We start from the raw sequence: 18,510 nt of genomic DNA, 5'->3' as shown, positions 1-18,510 counted from the left end.
GACTTCAGTGCATGTCTGGAAACAGCTTGTGGTGTAAGAAACTACTGAACAGTGAAGGGACCGAGAAAATTACTGACTCGATTTATGGCACAAAAAAGGAGGAGAATATCATTCTCCTGTCATATATTGCAAATGATGGAAGTGGCAGTAAAATGGTATATTTATCACCGGGATCCACAGGGGACACGAGATAAGTCAGTTGCCTGTTCATGTTAATCACTTCTCACAGAATTCCCACCCTCTCACAAATCTTACACAGAGCAAGGACAGAGGCTCAGATGCAGTGTGGGAGTGAAGGATGCTTCATTCTCCCCCTATTACAAGTCAGTGACCTATCAGGAGACCCAACAAAGACCCATCAAAGAAGTTACAGAGTGTTGCTTTAGTATGTTAATCGTCTATATAAAAAGCATTGCTCTTCTATTAGTGAATCATATACATGCAGCGTCCTCTAGAATTATTGGCAGTTGGTGCACTCACTTGTCGTCTACTGCTGACAAACAACCATTCACTCTCACACTCACGGTCAATTTAGAGCGTGCAAATACCGTATCTATGTTTTTGGACTTTGGGAGGAAGCCGGAGAAAACACACACACACACACACACACACACAAGGAAAATAATACAAACTCCACACAGAAAGGAACCAGGAATCCGAACCAGTGACCTTCTTGCTGTGAGGCAACAATGTTAGCCGTAGTGTGCAGAAGATATGGACATTTTAATCCCAAGAGTTGTAATGATCATGATTATTATCCATCGTCCATATTATTACTATTATGTTTTCATTGATGGCTTTCAGGCATCGTCACCGCTGCAAACTCCCTGACTTCCTTACTCTCCAGACTCTCAGTTTTATTTGAAATGACGGTAGAATCACACAAAGTGGATTTGCTTAAATGCTCAAAATTCAAGTGCCAACGTTTTTGTAATTCTCTTTTTGCTTTTTTAATAAGAACATATGATGCAATATTTCTTTTTCTTTTTTTTTTTTAAAGCTGCTGTCAGAGAATTCGTTTTTTACATGCTGTCTGTTACCATTCGCCTCTTCCTTCCCCTTTGTCCCCTCATGAAAACATTTGATGAGGAGGGTCATTTATTCACCCACAAACAGTCTAATCTCACGATCAGAGAGAACCGCCTCTTTGTGGACTTCTGGCTCCTGATTGGATAGTGTTGTGGGAAACTGTTAAATGTTATTCCAAGACTAATTACATCCATGATTTTTAAGTTGTGTATATCAATGACAGCAGCTTTAATCTTGTCCATACCAGGTGTGCCAATAATTCAGAGTGCTCTGAGACAATAGTGTAATAGTAACACTGAGGTTGTACTGACACAGATCTGAGATGTGAAACGATGTTGGGACTTGCTCCTTGTTTTAAGGGGGCGAGTTAAGTCATATAACATCAATAACCTTTCTGCATTTACTTTATGCTGAGGGGTTATTGTGGAATTAATGATCAATCACACAAGAATGATGTTGCACTACCCCAGTTTAAGCAAGCTACATTATTCATGCAAGAAAACAAAAATGATGAACTCACCAACACTGTTCACATGCAGAACAGGAGGACAACACAGACCCATGTGTCCCGTCCTGCTGTCCCTCATGTCGGCCTCCGTTATCCTCCTTTTTTGAAGAGCCAGTCATTTTTTCCCCCAGAGAGAAATCAACAGGCAGAAAAAGATAAATCACAATGACATACATGTAACAAGTGAACAGGTGCAAATAAATGAAATATAAACTAATGGGTTTGAAGCTCATTTTTATGACAACCAACCATGAAGTATATTAGTTAATACATACTGTGCATTGGTGCCTTTCATAATAAACTTTAGTTGAAATTCCCTTGATTTTGTAAAGTGATTCGACTGCAGTGCAGCATGATTATTAAATGGCCGTCTGCGCTCATGTCTGGATGCCAAGTTATGCCTCACTTTGTGGCAATTGCATTTCCTCTACTAACATAATGAAGAACTCTACGGGAATTTATTTGAATTCATTCAACAGTGTTTATGTTACTCGCTTTACCACCAGAAGGGGGAAACAAAGCACTTATCATTGGGTTTCAGTATGCACGAAAGGATAAACATCATCAGGGAGCGGAAGAACCTAGTATGAATGCCCAAATTCTACATCTTACCTTTTATAAATTTGGATCCAGGGCATCAGCTTGACTGGTGCCGGTGACTAAACAATGGTGCTGCAGGTGAAGGACCCTGTAAGGAAAAGAGACATCCAGTATTTTACACCAGGAATGGAGGAAACGCTGATCATCCATTTCTACAAGGAAGTGGTTCAGGTGTTTTCCTGCCTGTTGTGGCCTCAACCTGTCCACGGCATCAATCTCACCAACAAACAGGTTTTTCCTAAACGAGAGGTGATGGGTCAGGATTTTCAGTGACCTCACATACCCGATTAGATGATAATGACAGACTGTCAGCAATATATTTAGCAAGTCAATTAATTAAAAAGCAGGAGACTTGTCACACATTTTATCAAAAGTCTTAATAATGGGGGTATTTTGACAACCTTGACAGAAAAATGAAAGAAAAACCTCATATACACTATTGATATTCAACCATAGTGTTGACAGGAAGGATATGTACTGTATGTCTTCAGCACCATAGCAACCAAACAATAAGTGTTTCTGTTTACTGATGTTGTCACAGGAGCATGATTTGCATGTGATGATGATTCAGCTTCTCTAGACTCTTAGGCGAGGGAGAACTCGTCAGTGTGGCACTGATCCTATATGTGAACCTGCACTGAAACGCATTTCCCGGAAGTCTGAGGATCACGAACGAGACAATGGATCATTCCCATTTCCTGGTGGCCCTGATATCGCGGGGATTTTAATAAATGAATATGAATATGAATAAATACAGAATATGAAAAAGAAGAAAACTTTGACTACACCAATACACACAGGAGCAAATGCAGTTTGCATAAATGTTGAGTTGATTTAATATCAAAGTTCTGGTTATGTTCGAGTCCACGCTGCCTGTGTTGAACCACCAATACCTCTGAAACATATAGACAACACAAAAATACCATAAATGTCAATACATACCTTTCAAGTGTCTTCTTAAATGTAATGTAGTTTTTCAGAGGCCTTTGTTAATATAAAAAGCAGAGAAATAAACTATTAACACAGAGGAACATGCAGTGTTTTTCTGACCATGTACATCTTAGGGGGTCATACTTTTACATTTGTTCATTACAATCATATTTCATACCTTTGCCCAATAAAATGCACAAATTGGTACATAGGTGGTCAATTGGCAAAAGGAAACTCAGGAGATTATTTTTTCTTTGGTATCTACAGACTGTAAAAGAAAAATCTATTATTAAATAAACAGAAAATTAAGTCAGTGCTTCCGTTATATTCCTTAACGATTGTAAACATGAGCATTTTTAAGCGTCCAAGTGTCACTCTGACCACATTTACACGGAAACCAATATAATACAACATATGTTATATGTGACTGGCTGACCTTTCCTGATTTGACCTGTGTGCAGTTAGCATGGTCTGGTAAGCCTTTAATCAGATTATGATGTTTGCATGTGTTGCATATAGAAGAACACGCTTATATTGCAGAGCATATTGAGATAATAACATCTACATCCGCTGCTGTGAAATCTAACTTTACGCTGTAATCTCATTAAAAGATCTACGTGATGAGACTTAAAGTCAAAACACTCCATGTCTGTATCGGATTATTGCTCATCGAGGGCTTGACCTCCTGAGGTTAACGTCATCAGGTAATTTATGCACACAATTGTCATACTCAGGTTAATGGCATCCGTGCAAACATGATAACAGACACACAAAACCCGAACAGGACAGAAAACATGTTATAAAATGAATGGACTAATGAAACGTAAAATTGCTTGCATTAGTTCACCCATCACTAGGTGAGCGTTGAGCTCAACGTCAACACAATGCCGCAGCTTTCACATACTGAATAACTTTATTCATGCTCGACTCCACATGATTTTACAACAGGACATGGCTTTCAACAACACTGTGCACTGTTAAGTCTATTCGACTGACACAACATCATACTGAACACAACAAATACATGAGGTCAACAAGCACAGGTGTCACTTAATATCTTTGTCATCCGATGACAAAATGTGCTACTTTAAGACTGTAAAAACATGAACATGACAGCTACCAGCTGTACTGCATGTTACCTGACACCTTTTTTTAGGCACACAATGAGTATTCACATCGGTTTACTTAACACTGAAACTGGAGCCATCAAACAGATCAATCTGTGTGAAATAAGTTCACAGTTTTGGGGTAAAAGGAAAAGCATTTTTAATCTCCCACATTTCTTGTAATTCTCCTGGACGGGAAATGTACCGAAAATGCATGCTGTGGTTATACAGGGTGCTCTATTTCAAAGGATAGTTTAGTCATTTTTATTGTGTCAAATATTCCCAGTTTTCAGGGTGGCTCATTGAAAAATGAAATGCAAAAGGAGATATTGCTTTTGTACAATGGCTCTCAAACTGACGAGCATGTATAAAAGGAGTGGCCGATAGATGAACCGATACAGTGACAGGGCGCTTTATGGACCCAAGACCAAAGTCTTTTCACTAAGCTTCTCCAGTACACGGGGGGATGAAGAAGAGAGAGCACAGTGTCTTGTGTTTCTAAATATTAACACCAGAAAGTATGAAACCACACAAGTTCAGAGAAAAATGAGGAGACTGCACATCCCAAACACAAGGAGAAGTCTGTTGATTTCTTCTGGAAAAAAAGGAACATAAAAGTTTTGGGAACTATTGCTCGGGGCCAGGAAATAGTTTTAAGATCTTAAGAAATGTTTTTAAGATTATGAGCCTAAATTGTAAACCAGGCATTTCACACAGATAAGTGACTGTTTCGCTTCCGACGTACTTGACCTGATAAACTTGGAACCGACAGCTCTGGACAAAGTTGAAAAACATAATCTTTCCACTTAATACAACACAGCTTGCATGTGGAAGCTGACGTTTAGTTTAAACTTTACTTTTCAGCAAATGTAGCAGTACATATTAACGCAATTAATACCTGTGAGATGAATATAAATTTCCTTCATGCATAGTCACCTATTTCACTGTGAGGCATATATTACCTGCGGAGAAACATCAGCACAACGTTCAGTACATCCAATTATAGTGTAAATTAAAAAGTATGCTAAAAATATATAGATATGTATATATTAATTTACAGATGAGTTTCTTGATCCTCTGCTTCGTAATGTAGTGCACCGAAGGACACCGCAGTTTACACATAATGCACAAAACAAGCCAAAAGTGCAACATCGAGTAACATCACGTGGTCCTTTCCAGAGTTACGTGTCTTCCGACACATCGTCCTGTTGGCGCTCAGTCATCCGGGCACACCGGGGACAAGTTGTGGAGTTGTCATAGTAACAGTCTCTGAAGGAATAATAACAAACACCAACAATGTGATGTTGACTTGTGATTACAGCATTAATTAATCCATTAATCAGGGATTCTTGAATTTGAAAATTCAACAACAAATAATATAATATAATGTTATATAATAGATTGCATAAGCAGTTTTTAGGTTTGGTGACGTTTCAGAAATTGTACCATTTTGCAACCAGATGAAGGAGCTAAACAATGTTTTTCAACTCTGCAGCATCTAATTTCCCCACCTCTGCTTCTTACTGCAATTATTTTATTCCCACCCCCCATAAACATCTTAAGCAATAAATAAGGAATTAAAAAAACATGCTGTAAAGTGTATTTTACTCTCTGTGTATTTTACTAGTTAAAGTCAAATAAGTCATATAAGTATATTTGACATTGCACTGACGTTGAGCGTCAAAGACAATTTTCTGTCGTGACATATTTGTCCTTATACAGCAGCTCCAACAAAGGAGGAACAGCCAAAGTCAACGGCTACATGAACATTGTTCACATTGTCAGAGAAAGATTCAAACGTCTTATTTTCTCTCAGTAAAATGAAAAACTCTCCACAACTCACTCACATTTCAATTTTCATTTCATTTAAAGTTCTCATGAGACTAGAGAGTTATGATACATCCACATTAAATCAATAAAATTGCTATTTTATTTATGGACAAAAAGCACAGCAAAGTTGCTGCTACGTAGCTGCTGTCAGTGTGTCGTGGCCACCAGCAAAAGCTACTGAAGATTTATAAGTACCACTAATTTAGGTTGAAAATGCCTTTCTCTCATTGACCTCATTTAACTTCAGATCTCACATTTAGCAAGTTGTTGACTGACCTGTGGAAAACAGCAGAGCAGTCGTGGCAGACGGAGGTGTGACTGTCGAAAGGGAACAGGATGTCTCCTTCCTTACACAGCTCACACACAAATCCTTTGGCCTGACAACGCTACACACAGAGACACACACACACACACACAAAGATCAGGCTCAGATTTACAAAAAATCATACCTAACTTGCCTTATGATACCATATGATTGCTAATATTTCTCTTTTGAAGTGGTAAACAAAGGAGACATCGACAACAGTGTAATCAGACTCAGAGCTCACCTCACAGTCTAGTTTGATGTGTTTGGCGAATGTAGTGTGAATCTCAGTCAGGGAGCAGCTCAGTCTGCCACTGGAGATGTCAATTAAATCCTGTAGCGAGTACATGTCATCGTTCTCTACAAAGTGCTGTCGATCTTGTAGCTTTAGAACACAGAGGAAAAAACTATTTAGTGAAAATGAGCAAATGCATTATGTACATACATGCAGGTGACCTGAAAAATGAAGCATGAAAAACAAATTAAATTATTTCACTGTAGTAGCCCACAACCAGTCATGCATCCAAGATTTAAGCATTGTTGAAACATAAAGATAAAACCAATTTTATTTAACACACACATCAGGACTAGCTGACCTCTTACAGTGTGACAAGTTTGTTTTTATATTTGCAAACTTTCTTGAATCAGCACAAGCCCTCTCCCTTCCACCACACAGTGGCACTGTTGTTACATATTACTCATGGGTAGCATTACATATGCCACTGAACAGTAGAAGAGATTTCACAAGTCATATAATTTGTAGTAACGTAAATAAGTGATGACCTGTAGCAGTAGCCGAGCCTCCATTGCCTCTTTACAGGTAATAAAATAGGGTTTCATCAACAGAATGTCCTGACGAAGTTTCTGTAAAGAAAAAAAAAACACAAACTGCTGTCAGACGTATTTAACAAAAAAAAAACAAAAAAAACAGTTGCTTGAATTTTTACTTTAAGGTTCTTATTTATTCCTTTTTTCCCAACACTGGCAAACCACCTAAGAAATACTCTTTCCCACTGCCAGTAGAGAAGTTAGCCTTTTCTCCTGTGAGGTATCTAATTCAAAACAAAATAAAGCATATTGTGTATATATAATGTATATAATGTATCAGCAAATACTGTCATTGTTCAAACAATCAAAACCATTAACATATCACATTGTGATGAAATTGTCTATTACAGCTACCCACCCTGATCTCGACCAGTTCCTCCACAAAGTTGAACAGCAGAGGGTTGATTTCCTTCAGCTTCAGCACAGGTCGTGGCATCATCAGACCCAGGTAGCGCAAAGAGGAGCGACAAACCTGAAAAAGGAGACACAGGGTCAGACCACAGGCTGGCTGAATACTTCTACATGAACACACGTTAAGGAGCCCTTTTGGGTCAAAGCACATCATGTGATTTGGATTCACAAGCCACTTCCTACTGATCTGGAGGTCAGACTGGTCATCATCAAAATGCATTTCAAAATGTCGTTTAACATTAATGATGTTTAACAAGATTAGATTAAACTTGATAAAAAAAATGTTTGACTTGATAAAGCTCCACTAGAGCCAAAGAAAACATGGTTTCATGGACTGTGCAGTATTGCTGATGACTAGAAAATTGACTTTGACATGTGACATTGATGGACTTGCCCTTAAAGTTTATTTTGTACTGTAATGAAATTCAACTTTTGTTAGTTTGTTTGTCAAAACACAGAAGATGACCATTGCAGATGAGCCAGTTGAGCAGAGAATAAATGCAATTGCAAAAACAGAATGTAATATATTTACACCAAGGAGATTCTTTTTAGCAAGGTTGGAGGACGACGTACGGTTAATGGAAAAAGCCATTCAATTTTGTAGTAGATTTGATTAAATGCGTGGTTATAGATTTTTTTTCCCATTTTCTTTCAAATACCAAAGTCACAAAATAAATATGCATTTTTTTAATGGACTCTGGGGCATGGAAATAAGTGGTTTCCTGTTAGAAAAGACAAAGCGGAGAACATATTCTGAAGACAGTGTGCACTCTACTTAAATGTAGATTTATTCAAGTGAGTGAAATTGGTTCTTTCTGCTGTCGACAGACATGGTCATGTTTCCTTGCATCTAGCCCGGCTGCCTTCACACACAGGAGGCATGCAGAGTGCAGATAGATGTAATACTTCAACTCTCTATAATACTGTACCTCATAGATCTAAGCTTAAGAAATTACAGACTGCCCTTTAATCGTAAGTGACAAACTCTCCTAAGGTTTTGGGGTGGCTAAAGCAAACAAAATCTATTGCCTGTGGATTCCAATCTCTCCATCATCTATGCTTCTACGTATACGTTCTTTTGGGATCTTTAGTGATCCAGTAAAATACTGTTCTCATATTCCAGAGCAACAGCATCCACCATCTTTACTGTTTATAAATACAGCTGACCAAGAGATCACACATACATATGTTGCTGCAGTTGGTAAAAGTACCTTGCGTTGTTCAAACTCCCAGTTGTGGATGACACGAGCTGGGATGATGGCCGTGTCGTTCCAGTGACATGTGCTGCAGTAATACTGGCCTGTGTAGTCACACTGTCTGGCCTCACTTGGGACACCTCCTATAAGATACATTAGGCACAGTCCATTCAAACTGTAACACAAAAGAAAACTTGATGTTTTTCTTAACATTTAAAAATAGCCTCAAAGACAGACCGGGCTGAAAGCCAATGTCTGTTTGAGCAGCATTCTCAGGATCAAATCATGATTCGATTAAAGATTTCTCAAAGGGCAGAGGATGCAATGCTACCATGCTTTACAGAAACTGTTATCAACTGTATCCAAAGCATGATCAGTGTGACAGTGACTACACTATCAGAAGACTATTAAATCAAGATTATTTCTATCAGAGTCACCGGAAATTTGGAAAGGCAGGAAGGTCACAAACTTGCTAAATAAAGAACACAAGACTCCAGAGTGCAAAATTCTGTTCCGCCTCCGAAGGATAAGAACCTGTTTTCCCTAATCAATTCTCTGGAGGGGAAACAAGGCAAAGCACCTGTAGGGTGGCACAAGAAATACCAGCATTTTATATATGATTGACCAATTAATTATGAAGTAGAGTTGCTGGTGAGCCGAAATGGCAGGGTCATCCGTTTATTTGGCACCAATCGTTAGATAATTGTGTCTCACGAGTCAGGACGGTGACAAATTGCAGTATTGATATTCTGACTCACCCTTAATCCTGCATGTCAAGTATCTCACCCCCAGGAAATGCTACAACATAAATTACTTCTAGACTATGTGTATTACTTACAAAATATTCAGTTTCCCTATAACAACCTACCAGCCATAAACCAACACAGTCCATTCATACTCACTCAGTGAAATAGGCGTGCGACATTCTGCACAGCGGTAGTCCTGCCGGTCGAGTCCAATCTCAGGGCAGATGCTGAGCTCATATTCCGACTGGTGGCTGACCTTTGATTTTACACAGGGCTTGGTAATCAGGTTCATACACTTACTGTGGCAGCGGTAATAACAACCTAAGAGAGGAAATAGTTCATCAGCTCGTGTAATAAAATGAAAATGAAACTTATATATATTTTCTAACAGTATCCATATCCAATATCCAAGCCAATCCATTTGATAAAACATCCCACATTTTAGTGTGTCTCACCTGTGCAGGTATACCACGTCTGAATAAGGCCCCAGATGATAGTGCTACACTTGTCACATGTCTGTTTCACGCTCTTGCTCTTTTCCTTCGAGAAGCGGTGCTCGAGCAAAACCCTCAGATTGGGTTCATCCTCCTCTGGGTCCTTCCAAGAGATTAAGCACACAAAACAAGTGCAATAGCAGTATGAAACAAGTTCATTAGTGGTTGTGGTATACATGTATTCTTGCAAAATACGTGCATTTATACAGATCTTAGACAAATTAGGACATCTCAATATTCAACCTAAACCCAAGTTATCATTATAAAGCTTGAGGTGCTCTGAGAAAATGATTTACAGTTTGCAGCATGATGACACTCAGCTGCTTCACATTATATGGTTTGTTTGACCCGACACAATGTCAAACATCCATACGCTGCAGGAAAAATTAACTGATGACTTGTTTTACGAACGTACATGCATAAGGTTAGTGACATCGCTTAACAATTGTGGCTTTGTGATTTCTGAAAATGTTCCTTTTGTGTATCCCTGTTAGCGTGAAATGCACTGAAATTTCTGGTCTGTTTCGGGTCATCAGTCTGACACACTGGTGGTATCCCATCTACACAGATTAGATCAGTAATATAAGAGGCTAAGCACTAAGGCTGTGTCTAACTAATCAATACACACACATAAAAAAAAAATATCTTTTCTTGAAATAAAAAGCTTTTATATCATAAATAATTTTGTGAGAAACAGACACTGCTATTTGAGACAATGATTTTGTTATCAGCTCATCACACTCAAGAACACATCAAGAATATTCTCTTTTATCTCACACTGTCCATTTTTATACAGCTTGTCTGTCTGTCTGTCCATCCTCACTAAGTCACCTCATAAACATGTTTGGTGAAGCATCCTCATAAAAACTAAACAGCAAGCATCGCCTCTTTGTGGAGTTCTGGCTCCTGATTAAATGAAGTGTCGTGGGAAAGACTTCACATAGATTCAGAGCCCTGAAACTGAGACTAATGTCACCCTAAATCAGTAATAGCTCTCACAATATAGCCAGTACACCATTTTGTTATCAGTTCAAACCTTAAGCTCCTGCAGTTTGAGACGAAGGTGAATAAGTTTCACCACGGTGTCCTTTTGTCTCTCCGAATGTTCTGGCAGCTCCAAGATCAGTTTTTTACACTCCTCTATGGCCATTTTCAGCTGTTCAATGTCGGACGCCACAAAAGAACCCTGGAAGATGATGAAAGAAAACATCAGACATTAAACATGTAGTATATGAATAGGGATGTTTGGTGCCGTTTTTGTTTGTCAAATATGATGACAATGGCATTCAGATACGTATACAGAAAAATTATTTATGACAGGAGGTTAAAGTAAAGCTAATTTATAAATATGCATGATGGATTTGTGGGTATTCAGATATTGTGATAGTGTAAAGAGCTGGAAGATAATGAAGATGTGAGCCAAAAGAACATAACTAAAACATTGGTATTAGTATCGGCAAATTATTGTATCAAACATCTCTATCGGTCCAGAATTTCACATTCTTTGAATCATTAACAGTGCTATATTTGAAACTGAGGCAAACAGCAGAAACATACGTTTACTTACCACAGGACATGAGAAGTGATCTTCCGCTAGACCGAGGTCCATGGTCCGGTCTGTGCTGTGAGTTCTGCTCCTAGAGAACAGCTCAGATCTGATTTCTAGAAAACAGAAGGCAACGTGGCATAAAGCACTATTTTTCATCTAAGTGTACACGCAGTCTTGTCCACTCAGTCGATACATGGCACACATTCCACACACTCGAGAAGTCTCAAAGAACGACAAGTGCAAACATGGACACCTGATGAAGTTGCAGGTAAAGTGCTTCATGTTTCTGTTAATGTGTAACTGAGACAGCCTACTGTGTGATTCAAACTGCTGCTCAACAAGCTACAGGAGGGGCTCACTGAAACTAACCCATTGTTGTGTTTTTACCGCACTGTGCAAATGCAGTTTCAGTCAACACATGTTGCATAAGCTTGTTGATTAAAGAGACCAAGACCCGAAAAGGGCTTTTGGGAAATACCTTCTAAATAATCACTGAACTGAATATAAGTACCAAACCTATATTGAGTAAATTCCCTTGAGGTGTTCTTAAAGAAATCACAGTCACAAGAATGGGACAGATGGAAAACCTGATAACACAATTTATTGGCTTGTAAACACGACAACTACTGCTATGGAGCTCCAGACACCACAAGACTCAGTTTGTTTACACCGCCAAAGTGGCAGGAAAAGCTCCTGCACAGTTTAAATCCACAGAGATCAATCAATATATTGTAGAACTTGACAGACTGAATATATACTGCTTTTCAGACATTGTTCCAGACCTGCAGTATTCCGACATGTTCACCTTTCTGATAAACTTCCCCTCATCCTACTCCGGAGAAAGCCTACACATCACAAGGCAACAATGATGCAACATTGCAGATGTCAGCTGCTGCAAAACCAAAAGCATTAACAGCATTTACGACATGTTTCTGTACAACTCATAAAAGGTAGATCCAATATTCAGGTGTACACTGGTAACTTGTTCACTTTGTCGATCTTCCATTACAGTTGCATGTATTAGTACTGTATAAAAACATGGATTCAACATGAATACAAAAACACAAAATATGAACAAAAAAATAGTGAAAGTGTAGTCTAATACGTGACGACAAACTTGCCCTGTAAAAAAACACCACATTATTATAATGCAGTGCTCTTGTTAAATCTGTGTAGGAGGTGTTTAAATCGATACAACTGAACTATCAAGGCTTTCATTTGTGGAGTATTGTTGCAAGGAACTACATTAGACTGAAAGCACTTACACTGTAGAGCAGTTCATAATACTGTTTCCATTAGAAGCACAAAGCTTTCACCTCCATTCTCTACATGCATCCATCATATACACCACTGGAAGCTGGACATGACCCAAACTGACACTGGGTGAGAGGCAGAGTAACCTTCTGCACAGGTCACCAGTCTAACAATCAGATGTCACCTAACTGTGTGGACTGTAAAGCCAGAGTAACAGGAGAAAACCAACACAAACACAACAAGAACATGCAAAATTCACGCAGACAGGCTCCAGTAGAACCAGGAGTTTTGCTTGTCAACATGAAAAATAAGACAAAATAAGGCAGCATACTATCAAACAAAATCTAATTTGGGGAAAATATCAAATTGCAATTTCTCTGACAGATACTGCAAGTGCAACGTGATTTGCAGTGTAATTTCAAGCTTCCAAAGTCAAGCTTCAAATCAATATTCACCACCAATTTAAAACAAATGACAGCCCATTACCACACAACAGAGTCAAAACATTAACTATATATTCTTAAACAAGTCTGATAACAGTTTACTCATATAAATTGTTTCCAACATGTATGAGTTACATTCACATTTCTGTAGAAAACAGAACAATTCAATTAAAAAAGAATAGATTTTAACCTGCATCATGAAATAAATAATGGCAACTCAATGTTTAGTTTAGAAATAAAAATACAGACATACAAAAGTCAGGTAAAACAGAATATAACAATTAACCAAAATTTACAGTGCTATACAAGGCTTTCAATGTATATTCTTTCAAATCATTCACATTCAGCCATGCTACTGATGTATTTCACCAAGACGACAAGGAAGAGGAAAAAGAACAAGAGGAAAAGGAAAGAAAGGAAGAATGCAGGAATGCAACATTATGGATGCCAACTGCTGTAAAACACCAATAATAACAACATTATATTTATGTCATTACCTGTATACACCTCTGGTGAAAACATGTCGACTAAATTCAGATTCAGACAGAAAGCGATAAGCCAGTGAACTCAGCTCAGCGAACACATCGACTCGCTTGTCATCAAACATAAAGTTCTTTAATTCCTGAAACCATAGATACGGGAAGCATTCACATAGCGCTGCTTACACTTCAGTTTTTCTCTGGTTTGGCCACAGTATCTTCAACTTCCTTTTCTGGGAGTTTTAACAGTCTCATTTTCAACAAGATGTGTACAAGATGTACGAGATAGAAAGTGACATTTAGAAAAGCAGGAACTCTAGAAAACACCTCCCACTGCAGCCCCCAATTGTTAAGTTAGTGAACTTTAGAGAAAATCTATGAGAGAAGTCTATGCAGGAGTCTATTTCTCCCCTCCTCCCACAATGATCAGCTGAATAATTAAGCCTAGGACACAACCCAGACAGGAAATAATTTCTATACTAAAATGTCAAAATAATCCTTAATGATTTGGGTGCTATTGACAATATTTTCAAATCATAAGAGATTAGTCAGTGATGACTAGATGACTGCAAGTGGACTAAACGCACCTCCAGCCGAGCCAGACATAATTTGTATGACGTAAGAGTTTAAATGTTTGAATATTTTGTTACATTCACATCATCACTTTATGTATGGGATCTTGACCAGATACACTGTCAATTGAAAAGATGCTAAACAAAGTCGTATTTGTTTTTATATGCTACTGACATCAACACAAAAATCAGGTCCAGCTGCTGTTATGACTAATAAAGCTCACATTTTATCATGAGATCTTTGTGACTATCCGATAGAATAAATGAACTCATAAGTTGCGGGAAAAGGCAATGCGAGTCATCTTTTGATAAAAAAAAAAAAAAAATCCCCAAATGGATCACTGTAGCTCCACTCAATATGATCCAATAAATAAGGGGCTCCAAAACTGTTCAGCCTGTGATCCTCAATTTTACTCTGCCAGATACTCAAGATCTTTCCTAAATGTTCTGTAATTTGGATTTGATTCATCAAAATCACCTTGTGACATCCCCAACTCACGTTTTGAAGCCTCCAGAATCACATCCTATTGGACAACACCAGCTAACAGTTATTCTGGTACTTTAATGTCAATGTCCATCTTTCTTAAGGGGAACATGATTTTCAAAAATTGCCATTTTTCTATTGAAGAAGACCTGGAACTAGCGATTAAGTCCTTTACGCTATTGTTAACTAATTTTATGAATCAAGTGAGAGGCAGGATTGTATACTTCAATTTAAATTGACATCTCTTTCACCCCCTGGTGGCTATTCAGTGTATTATTACTTTAGTAGTGACATCCTCAAAAGAACCAGAAGACCATGGCCATTCCTATGTCCAGTGGTCTATGTTTATACTAGGGATGGCATGAAACCACTTCTCCGTGTCTGATACAATACCAATATCTCAAACTCCAGTATCTGCTGACATCTGTATCATCTGTCATATACAGTCATTTTAGACCTTTTAAAACCATGAAGCTGTTAAAAATACATTTGTGCCATTTCAAGCTATTATAGACATAATTCCTCAACAAATATTTTTTAATAAACAGCCCAAAACATGACTCAGGAAAAATGCTATTGCTGGTTTGTGTTTACATTTTTACAGTCTGTGCATCGTGAAGCATGTGATTTATAGGATTTTTGGATTGTATCAGATTTATCAGTTTTTTATCTGTCCAGTCCAGTGATTTTGACCAGTATCGGACTGATACCAATACTGAGTATTGCATTGACTCATCCCGAGTTTATACCTCCAAATGACAAATGTATGAGTGACAAATAAAAATTACAGGTGCAAAAGCAACAGTAAAATTATTTCAGACGCCAAACTTGTTATTGCAAGGTCATGATTTTCCTGTGAAGAAGAGGAGACTTTACCGTGCTGTGGGGGCATCTTGTCTCCTTGTGGAGCATCATCTTCTTCTTCTTCCTCTCCCCGATCAAAAGGATTGAGGCGTGTTTGGCGGAAAAGTGCAAGTTTCTCATCATACTCCATTTCATTGGCTACATCTGAGAAAGACAAAATACAACAGTATTGTCACAACAATAGGTTTGTCAGTTTTCCAATTAGACCACTCTGTGCCAAGGGAAATGTTTGTGGACAACAAAACTCTACACAGACCATCAAAAGGTAAACAGGTCAAAAAGAAAATTTGCAAAATGCATAATGCGTGCAAATATATATATGTAAAATATAAAATATGATTATGATGTACTCAAAATTATTGTACTACTTGATAATAATTTAAATTATTCTATTGTTTATATCATGCGTACTTATTGAAGCGATGACATGGTGATACAGCATAAAATGTCAATGTTTTAACAACTTTCAAATCAGGACAAACTGATAAATGTCATGATACATATCAAAAAATGTATTAGGAAAATTGGGACACTCTAAATTGACCGTAGGTGTTAGTATGAGAGTTTGTCTCTATGTGGCCCTGTGATGGACTGGTGACCTGTCCAGGGTGAACCCTGCCTGGGATTGGCATCACCACTGGCATTTCTTGGTAGCTGATCAAGCAACCAAGAAATAAAATCTTATTGCTTGTTATATGGCCATTCTGTGACATACTTTATTTTAACACTAAAGTGGGACAACAAAAATACTCAAGGAGGAAACAAAATAACACACCATGACTTCAGTGACATTTCAGTAGAATACCATGGATTTAGCTGAATTGAAATTTCAAGCAGAATTTCATGCTTATTATGTTTACTAAGAAATAAAAGAGACCCTAAATTCCATCTATCCATTTTCTACTTGTGAATAAATATCAGAAAAATAAAGGTTTTGAGAATTGTCCACTATTTTGATCATCGAATAATCAGTTTGAGTGTTCTTTTCAATAAGCTTCAATGTGTTTATTTTATAAATAATTAAAAAAACGAAATAATTCGAGAGACCATCAGCTGTTCCAGGTTTGGTAAATGCTCATCAACATTTTCTGACAATTTCCAAACCAAAAAGGACTCTATTAAATCAAGGAAATAATAATATTACAGATTATACTATTATGAAAATAATCGTTAGTTGCAGCTCTAGTAACTGGCTGATTGTGGTTTCAAATAAAAAAAAAAAAAGAAAACACAAAGCTTCTTAAACATCAAAATACCTGTAAGTGCATTTGCTCAATGTATAAACATTATTATTAATACAATCATTATTTTATATACAATTTTCTTCAATTCCAAAATAACACATTTGAACATAACTCAACAAATAATGCAAATGCAATCAGACATTTCATACTGATAATTATTAATATCAAACCATTTTTAATAAAGGAAATTAGCAGCGACACCCAGCCCTGTACGCTATTTATTTTTTAAATAATTGAATGGGTCAATCGAGGAAACGCCGCAAACACAGAGTCACGTTAGAAACACACCCTATAATCCGCCGTTGACAGCTCACCTGCTATTTAAAGCGATCATTTTGATTATGTTTGTTGGAGTAAAAGCAGTCACAGCTTGAGCTTAATGCTACCAGCGGAGAGGAGCATCAACACACCATCTATATACACATGTCAACAGCCAGCTAACGCTAGCTACTAAACTAGCTAAAAAACGAACCAGTCCACTGTTGTTTTGAGGCAGCTTTTTTGCTAATGTCACTGCTCCGTGTTACAGGACGCTTACCCCGTTGTTGACCTCTTTTATCATGAGGGAAACTCAGCACCCCTACTTCATGTTATATAATAACATTGGCCGTTAAAGACTAACGTACTTCCCCGTGATGTTTGTATCCGCCACCAGCAGCAACATCGCAGGATAAAAAGTGTCAAGTCACACTTCTTCGTCAAGGGATCTATATCCGCTAAGGAATTTCAAAATAAAAGACCATTCGAGGAAAACCATGGCCTGACAGTAGAATTTTACCAATCACAGCACAGCCAGCACATCTACTTAGTGTTTCACCACACCTATTCTCTCAGTAATCTGGATATGTTGGATTGGATGAAAATGTGTCTTAACTTGTGTATAAATGTAATCAACAGTAAATATTCTTCTGAAGAGCTGATGCTCAATAAATAAACTTAGCACAAAAAGTGAACAAATATGTGTTTGGTCGATTATTTCTTTGTTGTAACAATGCTTCTTGGCAATAAATCTTATACCATTCGAAAGCTTGTTTATTTGCCTTTTAAATTGTGCCACATTCTGCATTTTACCAAATCTTCTCTGCCTACCACCAAACAGCTTATTATTCTGCTATTGACTCATGTTTGGTGTTGTTTATTGGATTGGATGATCGAAGTCTGAAGAAACATATTGGCAATTTAACAATTAATTAATTCCCCCCCACAAAGCGGGTTAGGGTTATACCACAGTCCAAGTTCCTACGACAGGCCACTTAATTTGCAGCGGTTTTGTTGCTGACTCGTTAAATTATTTATTTACTCTTGAGAAACCCAGTGTAACTCACAATTATCAGGAGGCAGATAAACGTTGGCGTCAGTTTATGAAGACAACAGAAACAAAAACAAAGGCCTGGTCCAGTACCAGAATATTGCAGTCCAAATTACATACACTTGCTTGCTTCCTTATGCAGTTTATACGCATACAACTTATAAAAACTTATACACATCCACGCGTGCAAATTCCTCCATATCACACTACTGCCCACGTGACCAAACTGCCTTAAAGCTCCCTTAGCTGTCGTAAAGCTCAAATACAACATGCTTTTATCCAACAAAAATCTGTTTCAAATTAACCATAAACTTGAGTGTATTAACAACG

General features: G+C 37.8%; 1 protein-coding gene across 3 annotated transcripts; it reads right to left on the bottom strand.

The window, feature by feature from the left end:
- Positions 1–2,946: 2,946 nt before the first annotated feature.
- Positions 2,947–17,562, bottom strand: def8 (differentially expressed in FDCP 8 homolog). 3 transcript variants are annotated; one of them, XM_058629578.1, is made up of 12 exons: positions 17,498–17,562; positions 15,640–15,771; positions 11,550–11,644; positions 11,019–11,168; positions 9,944–10,085; positions 9,645–9,809; positions 8,758–8,885; positions 7,494–7,607; positions 7,091–7,171; positions 6,552–6,692; positions 6,280–6,389; positions 2,947–5,442 (listed from the first exon to the last, which is right to left on the bottom strand). In XM_058629578.1, exons 2-12 carry the CDS (start codon positions 15,755–15,757, stop codon positions 5,355–5,357), a joined length of 1,332 nt encoding a protein of 443 aa, XP_058485561.1. In that variant the 5' UTR covers positions 15,758–15,771; positions 17,498–17,562; the 3' UTR covers positions 2,947–5,354. The 3 variants fall into 3 exon arrangements, with proteins under 3 accessions (XP_058485561.1, XP_058485560.1, XP_058485562.1); XM_058629577.1 differs by having other exon boundaries at positions 17,410–17,555; XM_058629579.1 differs by lacking the exon at positions 17,498–17,562 and adding an exon at positions 17,186–17,337.
- Between the last annotated feature and the right edge of the window lie 948 nt (positions 17,563–18,510).

Source organism: Solea solea, chromosome 5 (genome assembly GCF_958295425.1).
Source record: "Solea solea chromosome 5, fSolSol10.1, whole genome shotgun sequence".
In the NCBI taxonomy this organism is placed as follows: Eukaryota; Metazoa; Chordata; class Actinopteri; order Pleuronectiformes; family Soleidae; genus Solea; species Solea solea.
The sequence above is the reverse complement of the archived record's forward strand: the minus strand, read 5'-3'. Positions and strand labels throughout refer to the sequence as shown.